Source organism: Podarcis liolepis (genome assembly GCF_965112155.1).
Source record: "Podarcis liolepis genome assembly, chromosome: 7".
Lineage (NCBI taxonomy): Eukaryota > Metazoa > Chordata > Lepidosauria > Squamata > Lacertidae > Podarcis > Podarcis liolepis.
The window spans coordinates 7995794-8008902 of NC_139561.1; the positions used below are offsets into that span (position 1 = coordinate 7995794).

A 13109-nucleotide genomic window follows, 5' to 3' on the forward strand; every position below is an offset into this window, starting at 1 on the left:
GGGGGCGGCGCTGTTCTACCCGAAGCGATTGCGGGAGCCGCCGCCGGCTTCAAGTCTGCAGCGGGATTTGGCGAGGCTCCCGTCGTGCCTTGCGCCGTCTCCATAGCTACCGTTGCCTAGGCCGCGGCGGCCTCACGGGGAGGCGGGATGGGCCCCGGGTCGCCGCTGCGGTTCTTCCCGGGGCTCCTCGCGGCCTGCCTTCTACTGCCGCTGTCCTCGTCCACGGAAGCGCCAACGAGCGCGGCCACCTCGGAGCCCCCGACCGGCTGGGATGAGGCCACGTCGGGGGCGCCGACAGCGGGTACCCCGCCTCACCCGACCCCTAGTCCCGGCCAGGCCTCCTCTAGTCCGGGCCCCGCCAGCAGCCCTGCGTGGACTTCCGACCCGGGCCCCGCCAGCAGCAAGCCCAGTCCGACAGACGCGGCGGGGGTGCCCGTCCCTTCGGAGCTGCCGGACCCCGGAACGACTCCCCGACCTGGTCCGTGGCCCGCGCCTGTGACCGACGGTGAGCCCCCAGCCTCGCCATGAGCGATGTGGGGAGGGTAGGAAAGGGAAGAAGCGGTAGGCCCGGCGGCTAAATGGAGCCTCCAGATACAGGGGGAGTCTACCTCGGAACCACAGCGCAGGCGCGACAGAGGGGCGTCTCTACCTGCCCAGTTTCCTGGAGGCCTCCGGCGTAGTCGCTGTTCAAAGTAGGATGCTGAGCAGTGCGGACTTCTGGCCCCGCTGGTGGTGCAGTTCTGATGTTCTTATACCCTCCAATTTTTTAACATTAATTTTCCAAAAAAAAATTAAACAAACAAACATAAATCTCAACTGTATTTAAACCAATCTTAGTAACATTGTTAAGTGACTTCCTCGAATTCCCCTCGTAGAATTTCAGTGTATATCATTATAACAGTTTTCCAAAACCAATTTTCTTATAAAAATAACTTAATCACTTGACATCTTTCTTTCTTTCTTTCTTTCTATTTTAACTTTAAACCTATTAATCTCTAACATGATCTGTTTAAATCCTAAGCCTATCTGGTATTTGCAAGTTTTTCCAATTATCTTAAATTATCTTAACATACAGTGGTGCCTCGCAAGACGAAATTAATTCGTTCCGCAAGTTTTTTCTTCTTGCGAGTTTTTCGTCTTACGAAGCACGGTTTCCCATAGGAATGCATTGAAAATCAATCAATGCGTTCCTATGGAGACCGTCCGGGGACAGAGGGGACCTGTTTTAAAGCAAGGGAAGGGGCAGCGGGGAGAATCGCTTCTCCCCGTTGCCGCCCCTTGGTTCAAAAGGGGTCCGGGGAGAGAGGGGAAGGCACGCGTGCGTCTTCCCCTCTGTCCCCTCTTTTGAAGCAAGGGGCGGAGGGGAGAAGATCGCTTCTCCCCGTTGCGGGGACAGAGGGGAAGGCGCACGCGCGCCTTCCCCTCTGTCCCCGGAGATTGCGGGGCTAGCAACGGGGAGAAGCGATCTTCTCCCCGCCGCTCCTTGCTTCAAAAGAGGTCCGGGGTGCGGGGGCAAGCTTCGTTTTGCGAAGCAAGCCCATAGGGAAATTCGTCTTGCGAAGCAACTCGAAAATGAAAAAAACGTTCGTCTTGCGAGTTTTTCGTCTCGCGAGGCGTTCGTCTTGCGGGGCACCACTGTATTTAACTAAATAGTCTTTGAATTTCATCCATTCCCCCTGGTACTCCTCCTTCTGGTTGCGGACTCTTCCAGTCAGGTCGGCTAGCTCCAAAAAATCCATCATCTTCATCTGCCATCCCTCCATTGTAGGGACTTCTTGTGTTTTCCAATTCTTAGCTAACAAAATTCTTGCTGCGGTTGTGGCGTACAAAAACAGATTAACATCTTTCTTGGGCAATTCTAAACCTGTTATTCCAAGAAGAAAGGCCTCTGGTTTCTTAATAAATGTATATTTCAACATTTTTTTCAATTCATTATAAATCTTCTCCCAGAAGTCTTTCACCTTGGGGCAGGTCCACCACATATGATAAAAGGTACCCTCCTTTTCTTTACTTTTCCAGCATAGATTATCACTGTTATGATAGATCTTTGCTAATTTCTTATACACATGTATTGCACAAGTTCAGCCCCTGTTGCTCGGAAGCCACATCGCTCTGCATTTTGATAGGTGTTGGAGGGACATGTGGCAGCAGGTACCTCTTGCAGGTGCATGCAGCTGGCTGCTCTCTGCCACGGATGGAAGGATGAAGAACCAGGGGGACCTTTTGGTTTGCTCTGGGGGGCTTCTTTTAGGGCGGATGAGTGACACAGCAGATTATGCAGAGCTGTTTTAAAATTAGATACCAAAAAGCAAGCCCATTGGAAACAAAAAGCATTAAAAATCTTTAAAACAACGGGGATGCAGCCAGCTAAGTCATAATTAGGTCAAGTTCATTTATTGACCCTATTTCAGTATCCCCATTTCAGTATTTCTGCCCCCTTATTGTACATTCATATAAACACAAATTACTAGTATTCAAATGCACACAATAAGCTGCATGAATATGGAGAAGAAGCCTTTGAGAGACTATGCATGAAAGCAAGTCCTTTAAACCTTCTGGTTTTGTGGCTCTGTATATAATAGAAGAAAGAAGTTGGGCCGTATCCAGTATTGCGCCTGGAAGAGGGACTTCCTTGCGCGCCCCCCCCCATAGGTTTAACATTCAGTACTATTTGTCAAAACCTGTTTGTTTTCAGTGGCCGAGTTGTGTGTCTGTGACCTCCTGGTGGACCAGTGTGATGTAAATTGTTGCTGTGACCCCATATGCACTGCTGCAGATTTCAGCCTCTTCACTATGTGTTCAGTTCCTGTTGTCACGTAAGTGCTTGCACATTCTTCATGGCTTGAAATATAAAGATGCACCTTTGAACAGATTCATAAGTTCAAGAAGGGTCTGTGCTGCAGTACAGCCTCAGAATATCTATAGGCATATGTCTGCCTAAAAACCAGTCTGTAAACCCAGTGCAGTGCAGCTTCTGAGCGGAATGGAAAGTAGAGCTAGTTGAAATATGCAGCTTTGAACATGGCTTGTAGGCCTATGCCACCCCAAAATACTTGGGGGGAGGTAATTTCTCTGGAAGCTTCCCCACATCAGAATGTGCATGAATGTGAAAGGTCAGCACATCAGTCTCTCTGATGGATGAGCGTTCCATATACAGAGTGGTTTTGAAATGGAGATGTGTCCCTTTGAGTATTCTGAGGTGGTACAGCCCCATAAGAGTAAGAAGCTACATGTTGGAATTGACCCCCCCCCCCCGCTTTCCATTCAGGAACTTCTATTTTAATAATATTCATATAAAATACTTTTAGTTTAGATATTAAGAAATGGTGCTTGAGACAGATACGATATGATATCTTTATTGTCATTGTCCCATATAGAACGATGAAATTGAAAAATCTACATAAGACATTCAAAAACCCCTAAAAACTCTGAAACCCCATTTTGAAATACAATATACTATAGAGACTCCTTATACTGCGTTTAAAATCAGAATTGCATTTGGGTAGAAACTGTTTCTCAGACAGCTAGTCCTGGTCTTTATAACCCTATACCTTCTTCCAGAAGGCAGAAGCTGAAAGAGATCATTTCCGGGGTGCGTACTATCCTGTGCTATCTCTGCCGCTTTCTTATGGCACCTGGCAGCATAGATTTGATCTAAGGTGGGAAGAGTGCACCCAATAATTCTCTCTGCAGTCTTTACAACCCTGGATAGCATTGTTTTTTCCCTGGCTTTGATAAGGATTTTGTATATCTGTTGGGCTGAAATATTTTTCTCATTGTCTTTTTAAAAATCTCTGGGGGCCTTTTCCAGCTGAAGAGCAGAGTAAAAAATATTTAAATCAGAAGAAAGCTTTTTTTCCTGGGGTATTTATTAACAGGGCTGTGTTGAAAAGGGAAAAACTATTTTTCGCAAGAAGGTAATCCAGGCTATTGGCTAAGAGGAGTAGATTATAGAAACTGAGCAGGTAGAGCTGAGTTTGCTCACATATGTTAATGTTGCCAAACTTCTACTAGCCAAGAAAAGAACTATCTTGCCTTCTCAACCCCTTTTCTGATGTTACTGACCGTTACCCACAGTTTTTCAAGCTAGCCTTGCAGGTGTTAAAGCCACAAACTCACTGTAAAGTGCCATATTATGTTCTCTGAATATGCAGAGTTGTGCATTTCTGCTTTGTGATCAATTTCACAAAATCCAGCACAAAATTCCTGGCTTTGATATCCCAGAATTAATTAAAAAGAAGTGTTGCAATGCTTTTCATATCTCCATACCGGAAGGATAATTCTCTACCCATCGAGGGATCTTTTGTAAGGATGCATTTATGTATACAGCATGTGCTATTCGTGTCCCACTGCTGCCCCCGCTCTGTCTTATTAAAGCACCACACATTATGCATGGGGCGTTTTGCTCTGGTTTTCTTTCTCTAGGCAATCTAGCTGCTTTCCTCTTAACAGCTGTTTATGCCTCTGGTATTTTTGTATGTTGTGAATGAGACAACCAAATAAAGCCAGGCTGGTTGGTGGCATTTTTGTTGAATGCAAATATGCCAGCAAGTTTTTATTGCAGCATTCAGGGCTTGAAACACCGGTTTTGTTCACTTTTTTTTTTAAAGAAGAAGATTGCTTGAAATAACTGTGAATTCTGGGGACAAAAGGCCACCCTTATCAAACTATTCCCTTCTCTATACATCAGCCCAATCTCACTGTGAGGGCTTATTTCCAGCTCTGTGGGAAATGAATCACCCCATCACTGGGATTGATGGTTGCCATTGTTCTGGCCCACATTGCTGATTGCCACCCACGTTCAGGTACTTTCAGAGCTCTTAGAGACAGCAAAGCAAAAGTGTATTGAATTTTAGATGAATTTTCTGTTATGAAAAGAAATGTGGCCTTGCCAGTAGAGAGGCAAATCACATGTGTTTATGTTCTGTGCTGTTCCCTCTGGAAAGTGCTGCTAAAATGTCAGGCATTGTACGCAAACACATCCTTGCATTGACATTCTTCTTACCGATAATCACTTACTAACAATAAATACAAGTTAGAACTAAGGAAAAATTAGAAACCTAAGCTTAAAATGAACGATAGAGGTGGCAGGTGAAGCCGCTGCAGGGGAGCTGATCTATAATGTGCTCTCAGCTCCATTCTCATTGGTCATAGCAGTAATCACATGTATCAGGTGAGACAAGAGATTCACTCAAACCTATGTGACGGAGCCAGGATTTGAATCTAGCCCTCAGCAGAGTACGGCTGGGCGATATCAGCTTTTCAACATTGCAATGTATCATCAGCCAAACATCCCAATATAGTGATACACCACAATGTTGAAAAGTGGAGGGAGGAACAAGCTGCATTGGCCCAGGCCCCGTGAGGCGCTGGGGTGAAACCGCCTCTGCTCTCTCTTCACACACCTGCCTTTTGGGTGGCAGAAAAAGGGGGATCGGAAATTCTCCACAGAGACAACTAAGGTCCCTGCAGTTTGTTCCACTTTGGCTTCTGCTGCTGTTCAGAGGTGGCCACGCATTTACACTTCTAGTAAATAGAAAACTTTCCTTTGTCTCATACAGGAAACCATTCATTACTTTTAACAGTTGTATTTTCGTAGGGCTAAAAAGGAATATACATATATAAACAGATAATATCACTCCAAAGGAAGGTTGCAGCTTGAAAATCTATTGAACAGTATCTAATATTCCTTGTTAATCTCCTTTGTATGATTTGATATTGTTGCATGACATCAGTAAGGGTCTCCGGCTGTTTTAGACCCTTTCCCCAGAATCATTTGTAATAAATTATCTTTATCATTTATATGCCTTGTTTTTAGTGTCTGAGGCTTGAGTGGTGAGCTATAATAGCCTGTGGTTGCTGCAGTGTCATGTCAGGTGCCAGAAGCATTCAGTGGGCTGCTCCTGCCCTGTGTTATAAGGATGTCTTATGTGAAAAGAGGTTTGTTTGGTTTTTTAGCTTTATTTTTTATGTTTGTTTCCCCTGCAGAGGTGACAGGCATCTCTGCAGGCAGCAAGAAGCTCTCTATTCAATAGATCCAACAGCGCATCCCCCAGAGAGGATCTTTCAATTAGCCGACAAGGTCAACCCCAGCATTTTCTGTATTCAGTCCACCAACAGTAAGTAGAGCCAAGTCGGGCATGAACCTCTTGTCTGGTTGATTCTTCAAAGGCCTTGTGTTGAGGGTTGAGATGAAGAGAGAAAGAAGAAGCCTGTCATCTCTGTGTGTGTGTGGGGGGGGGCGTGCGTGCGCACACACACACACACACACACACACGGTGGAGAGAGGATGAAAGGGAGACATACAATGTGCCACTCACTAATCTCCAACTTCATACTTTCTCTGTGGAATTCCTTTGCCAGCAATACAGTCATTTTGTCGCAGTGTGTCAGAACTTCCTTCAAGACACTTTAAAGCGTATAGTTGGCTCTTGCTTAGTCTGCTCCGTTTGTCTTTAGTTGCCTCTGTGTATTATGGCAATGTTATTTTACGGTTTTATATTTATGCCCCTATAATTTATCCCAATTATTTTATTATATCCTGCTTTTCAGGATACAGATCCTTCAAAGGTACCTTACAGAAAGTGGTAAACTACTTACCAAAAAGCACCCCCCCCCAATATTTCTTGCTTCTTGCATACTGCCTTCAGTATGTAAATGAAGGGGGGGCTTTAAAAATCTTTTTTAAGTGTTTGCTGTTTGTTTGTTTTTTATTTGTGTTATTTTTGTTGAAAAATTGAGAAAAAAATACTTTAAATAATAAAATAAGTATTTCATTAATACAGGAGATTTACTTTAGAGGGATTTATAGCAGGGTTGGGAAACTACCCCTCCAGATGCTTCTGGAGTTCAGCTTTCATGACTATTGGCCGTGCTGGCTGGAGCTTATGGGTCAGTGTCTAGCAGCTGTTTGGAAGGCCACAGGTCCCCAACCCCGTTCTGTAGGGTGATACCCAACAGAAATTTATTTGATTTCAATGTGTCAACTCTTGAGTGTGACTAACATCTGAATATCGCCCCGTCCTGAAGACTTGAAGTTGGTAACAAAAGCTAAAAGCAGCCAAATACACCTGAGTGTACAGTGGTGCCCCGCAAGACGAATGCCTCACAAGACGGAAAACTCTCTAGACGAAAGAGTTTTCCGTTTTGGAGGTGCTTCGCAAAACGAATCTCCTATGGGCTTGCTTCGCAAGATGACAATGTCTTGCGAGTTCCTGCCGGGTTTTTCCCCTTTCCCCCCTTTTTCTAAGCCGCTAAGCCGCTTATCAGCTGATCCGATCAGCAGATAAGCCTCTAAAAGCCGCTAATAGCGCTAAGCCGCTTATCAGCTGATCTGATCAGCAGATAAGCCGCTAAAAGCCGCTAATAGCGCTAATAGCGCTAAGCCGCTTATCAGCTAATAGCGCTAATCCGCTAATCCTTCAATGGGCTTGCTTTGCAAGACGAAAAAAACCGCTAGACGAAGAGAATCACAGAACGGATTCTTTTCATCTTGCGAGGCACCACTGTATTTCATTGGTTTCTGCTCTAGTCTTCCAGCCCCTGTTAACGTGTCTCCTGGACATCACTATTCCTGCTCTCTGTACATTTATAGGGATCAGGTGCACCAGTTCCTGTGGGCCAAGGTGTTGAGGGGACCTTCATGACGGCATGTTCCTTTGACGATCACCAGAGTGCCTTCGTCAAAGGTGTGCTGGCGATCTCCGCCAGGGAGGCGCTTCGCCCTGGCACATCCTTTTGATGGTCACCAGGGCTCCATCTGGGAAGGTGTGCTAGTGATCTCTGCCAGGGACGTGGTGGGGCGAAGTGTCTTCTCCCTGGTGCGTCCTTTTCATTATCACTAAGGCACCTTCCACACTAAAGTGCTTTGGCAGAGGGGGAGTGGATGGCCTTGGTGAGGCAGCCTCAGTCTCATGGCAATGAACAAAAGGTAAGGCAGTGGGCAGTTGGGGGATGGCAGGCCAAATGAGCCTGGTTGGGTTGGGGTGGCACACACGTGACGTCATGCACGCACAATGCCCCCCCCCCAAAAAAATGTTGGGTGCAACTCGCCGCCTCTGATAGGGGTAGACAAATTTCTTCCCCTTATGGGATGGCCTATAGCATGGTCTCAATGGCCATTCACACATGCTCTTAAAGCAATCTCTACCTTGTTTCCAATCTTGTTGTCCCAATACGTGGTGGCATTTTTCCCGTGCGATCCCAGAACTTCCATGAGTCCCAAAAGTTCAGTAAGAATAAACTCCAAAATTCAGTTAAATGTACTACATTGAAGCGCTCTTTCTTCTCTACCCACCCCCAGACAAAGCTGCCTTATCGTTCCAAGCCCCAGAAATACCTACTATGCACAATTTTGATAGGTTGCTTCAAGAATTTGGCGACAATACCTTTGGTATTGAAAGCAACCTTGCACTGGAGGATGAGTTGGACACCCGGCAGGCTACAAGTGCAAACAGTACCAGCAAGTACAAGGTAAAGGTGGGGAGGTACATGTGTACACCCATTTTGTTAATTATTTATTCAAAGGAAGCTCTTTAGCCAGACTTTCAGAGTGACTCACATATCAATGAAAATAGCACAGTTTCTTTTTAGGGTTCCAGTCTAAAAAGACACAGCATCTGAGGAAAAGGGATGTGGAGGGAAAGCAAACTCGAGCACTATATCCTTAATGTCCCAAGGTTCTTAGCATTACCAGCTGGGAAGTGGGGTGGTTATAGTTCAAAATAAAACCGCCTGTGTTTTTTTTGTTGACAGTATAACGATCCCATACAGACATCAGATGGGTTCCTAAATCTCCCTGCTCCTCTCTTCCTCGCCTGGTGTACCCACGGTAACCCTGCAGGTCAGAGATTATGTGTTGTCCTTTCCTGGCTCTTTCTACCCTGCTGTTTGGGCTTTATCTGAACCAACAACAAATATTGCTTAATTTTGTAAATATGTAACCTGCCTTTCCACCAGATGGTGCTCAAGGTAGCTAACAAGTATTTTCATTTATTATTTATTAAATTTGTATACTTCCTCTGAAGATCACAGGTTGTTTCACAACAAATAATATCATTATTACCACTGCTAATATATCATATTGCTTAATAATGTCGTTTCTAAGTGTTGTTGCTGCTGTTATTATTCTGCAGTATAATCAATTAAATTGCAGTAAAATGTCAAATAAAAAGCATAAAAGCAAGACAGGTTAAACAGCAGTAAAACCAGGAGAGCAATTACTGAATCTCTGTGTCCATCGCAACATACTTACAGGCCAGCATGTCTAAACAGAAAGGTCCCTGTCCGCTGGCAAAACGTTTTAGTGGTTTTGTTTGACCGCCGATGTGCAGTTGGATTTATTAGTAGCCTGAAAAAATATTTTTGGCACTTCTCTTGTATTTTGTGGTTTCTCCAGGGTTTCTTGTGAACCAGGCAGTGAAATGCAACACGATGATCACGGGAGATGCATGCACCACCCTGCCAGGCCTCAGCATGCAGTTCTACACCAGTTCTAGTGTTTTGGCTGTAGGTGATTATTTTGGGAACCAGCCAGAGGGTGGAATTTTGCATGTAACAAACTGAGGGGTGGGGTAGGAAATCAGGATTGCACGTGTATTTGCTTTTTATTCAGAAATAAAAGTAAGCACCATTTGTAGCGGCAGCTATAACTTATGTTTGCAGGACCCCCAGTTTTCTAACAAGAATTGAATTTTATTAGTGGAGGATTCTGGGATGGAGGCTTAATCGCTTGTCATTTTTGCAAAAGCAAATGCAGCTGTGTCTAAAATGCTTCTTCTTTATTATTCCCGCTAGGCACCAGATTCAAGACTCGTGGTAAGTGTCTCTTTATTCTGTTTGAGAGACTTGCTGTTTATATGTGGGCGCTTTGTATTGGATATCGTCTCTTACAACACTGATGCTACAATCAAGGCTTAATTGCCTCTGAATTGACCTTCCAGTTAAGTGGGGCTCTGGAGTCATCCGCCATACCAATGGTGAGGGGTCTACAATTGTTGGTTGGCTGGGCCAAAAACCTGGAGCTACCAGGCCCTCTCTTCCTTTTCACAATTCCTCCTTTCCTTTTCACAATTGCATCCAACACCCACTCCTGGTCTTTTCTGGAGGAAGGTGCTAGCAAAGCGCATGCTGGGTTGGTGGGAGGGTTGCTGAGCGCCTTTGTAAAATGATGGTTACAGTGGTGCCTTGCAAGACGAAAAGAATCCGTTCTGTGATTCCCTTTGTCTAGTGGTTTTTTCGTCTTGCGAAGCAAGCCCATTGAAGGATTAGCGCTATTAGCGGCTTATCTGCTGATCGGATCAGCTGATAAGCGGCTTAGTGCTATTAGCGGCTTTTAGCGGCTTATCTGCTGATCGCATCAGCTGATAAGCGGCTTAGCAGCTTAGAAAAAAGGGGGGGAGGGGAAAAACCCAGCAGGAACTCGCAAGGCATTGTCGTCTTGCGAAGCAAGCCCATAGGAGATTCGTTTTGCGAAGCACCTCCAAAACGGAAAACTCTTTCGTCTAGCGAGTTTTCCGTCTTGCGAGGCATTCGTCTTGCGGGGCACCACTGTACTATTTCCCCATGCCATCACAGAGAGGAAGAGCGTAGCTTCAAGTAGTGACATCCAAGTCTCTTCCTCCTCCTCCTCGTCCCTGTCATTTTCCAAGGGAAGGGTCAGCAGTGAGGGGAGCGCTGGCTTAAATCTTCTTGGATAAAAGGCGCTCAAGCCTTCCCTTCTCTACTTCCTCCTCTAAATGTTCCTAAGGTTTTGCATGTGTTTTTGTTCCCCTTGGCATTTTTTGGATTTGTTTTCTTTCCTTCCTGTACACCAGAGCTTTCCAAGCTTTCTCCCATGGAAGCTCTGCACGTCAGTTTCTCAGCCATACAAACGTGCTTTTCAGAGGGTACTCCCCTTGATAAAGCCCTGAGAAGCTTAGCGAATGTGCCAAGTTCTCTTTGCCTGGTTTGTGCGCAAGATTGCAGCCAGCTGGGTTTGTTGAGGCTGATCCGTTGTATTTTGCAGGTGAATATCACCATCCAGTCCATAACCGTGCAGAGTCCGGAGGGGCTGCGCACGCGTTTGAAGAACACTGATGCTCTGATTCTCCCCACATTGAATGGTCAGTCATGCAGTAACGTGGTCCTGGAGGTAAGTGTGCAGTTACCATTTCAACTCAGCATTTCTTGAAAAGACAGGAGAAGAGGCTTGTATAGTGGTACCTCGGGTTAAATACTTAAAAATTAATTTAGTTTTTAAAACCTCATGAAGAACTATGTCCACATTAAACACAACCCAATTTTATTTTTATTTTTGAAAAAATGTCACCACAAAAGTCTTTGTGCCTGCTAAGGATTGTAGCCAACCGATTTTTGTTCAGAATAGACTCATTGGAATTAATGGACCCTTGTTACCAATGTTCATTCATTTCAGTGGATCTGTTTTGAGGAAGGCCAACAATGGATGCAGCCCCTCGTGCAGACCCACATACAGTGGTACCTCGGGTTAAGTACTTAATTTGTTCTGGAGGTCCATTCTTAACCTGAAACTGTTCTTAACCTGAAGCACCACTTTAGCTAATGGGGCCTCCTGCTGCTGCCACGCCGCCGAAGCACAATTTCTGTTCTCATCCTGAAGCAAAGTTCTTAACCCAAGGTACTATTTCTGGGTTAGTGGAGTCTGTAACCTGAAGCGTATGTAACCTGAGGTACCACTGTACTCCATTCTGGAAACCAGGTGACATGTAGAACTGTAAACAAACTTCATCCAAATAAAAAGCTGGGCCATGCAGACAGGTGGTCTGTTCCTTACCTTTTGGTCAACTCCTCTGACTTGCATTGAAATACAGCTGCTTAACTCCCCCTGCCCTCTAGATTTGCAGTTATGAACATAAAATAGCAGACACTTTGCCAACAGGCATGAAGAGCTGGTTCTGCTGGACCCATTTTGCTCAAAGGATCAGAAACCAAAGGACTCTCTGTTGCGTCTAGAGCAGGCTCTGCAAAGGCTGCTCTGGAGAGTTCTCCCAGGAAACTCGGACAGTGCCTTCATTCATTCATGCTGCATTTTCCCACTGGATTATGCCCAAGGCAGCTGATAACAACACTGGATGAACAATAGTAACAGTTAAGAACATAGTGTAAACCATCAAGCCCATTCTAAACTCCTACCTCAGGGTGAAGCACTTTCAACTCAGCTGTGGAAAAAGCCTAATAACCACGTGGAACTGAGCTTGCTTGGTTTTCCTTAAAAAACTCCTATCCCTCATATTTCCAAAAAAGAATTCAATACTGCTTGCAACTATAAAATAGCAGCATAAAAACAAAACAATACATAAAATCAACATCACAATAATGTAACAGTTAGAATATACAGTGGTACCTCGGGTTAAGTACTTAATTCGTTCTGGAGGTCCGTTCTTAACCTGAAACTGTTCTTAACCTGAAGCACCACTTTAGCTAATGGGGCCACCTGCTGCCACCGCACCGCCTGAGCCCGATTTCTGTTCGCCACCTGAAGCAAAGTTCTTAACCTTAAGCACTATTTCTGGGTTAGCGGAGTGTGTAACCTGAAGCGTATGTAACCTGAGGTACCACTGTAAAGCAGAAATTTCAGTGAGCAGCCATCTTTCTCCCTCTGGGTTCCCCACCCCACATCAATATTTGGATTGTATGGGACAAGGACCTGTATTTTGCTCCTGTTACATGATGAGGTGAAATGTATGCCCAGGGCACTATATAAATCGGATGGGCAGTATTAAGATCGAGGGCCCAAAGTGGCCCTCCAGGCCTCTCCATGTGGCCCTGGGTACTCTACCCAGGCCACACCTCTTACCGGCCCTACTTCATACCCTTGTGTGTTTTTCCTGACTGGAATGTGTCTTTGACCTGGTTTCCTGGATGGAGCGGAGGGAAACTAGCCTGCTGAATAAAAGTAACATTTCCATTTGTTGCTTTGCTCTCTTGAGTCTCTGGCTTTTCCAACTGGTGGCCTGTGCCTTCCCCTGGAAGGTTGCCCAGACGGCAGTGTGGCCCTTGGTCTGAAAAAAGGTTTCCCATCTCGGATATCTTACCTTGTTACGTATAATAAAAATGTAAGGATGTCGCCATACTGCAGTTTGTGTAGCTGC

General features: G+C 45.3%; 1 protein-coding gene across 2 annotated transcripts in view; it reads left to right on the forward strand.

Moving 5' to 3' along the window:
- Nucleotides 1-13109, forward strand: part of TCTN1 (tectonic family member 1) — a 21405-nt gene continuing 8296 nt past the window's right edge. Inside the window, exons 1-8 of one of the 2 annotated variants that reach the window (XM_083514254.1) lie at nt 1-505; nt 2696-2816; nt 5989-6119; nt 8303-8472; nt 8755-8842; nt 9398-9507; nt 9796-9816; nt 11006-11131. In XM_083514254.1, the coding sequence (XP_083370380.1) occupies nt 148-505; nt 2696-2816; nt 5989-6119; nt 8303-8472; nt 8755-8842; nt 9398-9507; nt 9796-9816; nt 11006-11131 (1125 nt within the window). In that variant the 5' untranslated portion in view covers nt 1-147. The remainder of the gene's footprint in view (nt 506-2695; nt 2817-5988; nt 6120-8302; nt 8473-8754; nt 8843-9397; nt 9508-9795; nt 9817-11005; nt 11132-13109) is intronic. The other variant, XM_083514255.1, reaches the window with a different exon arrangement.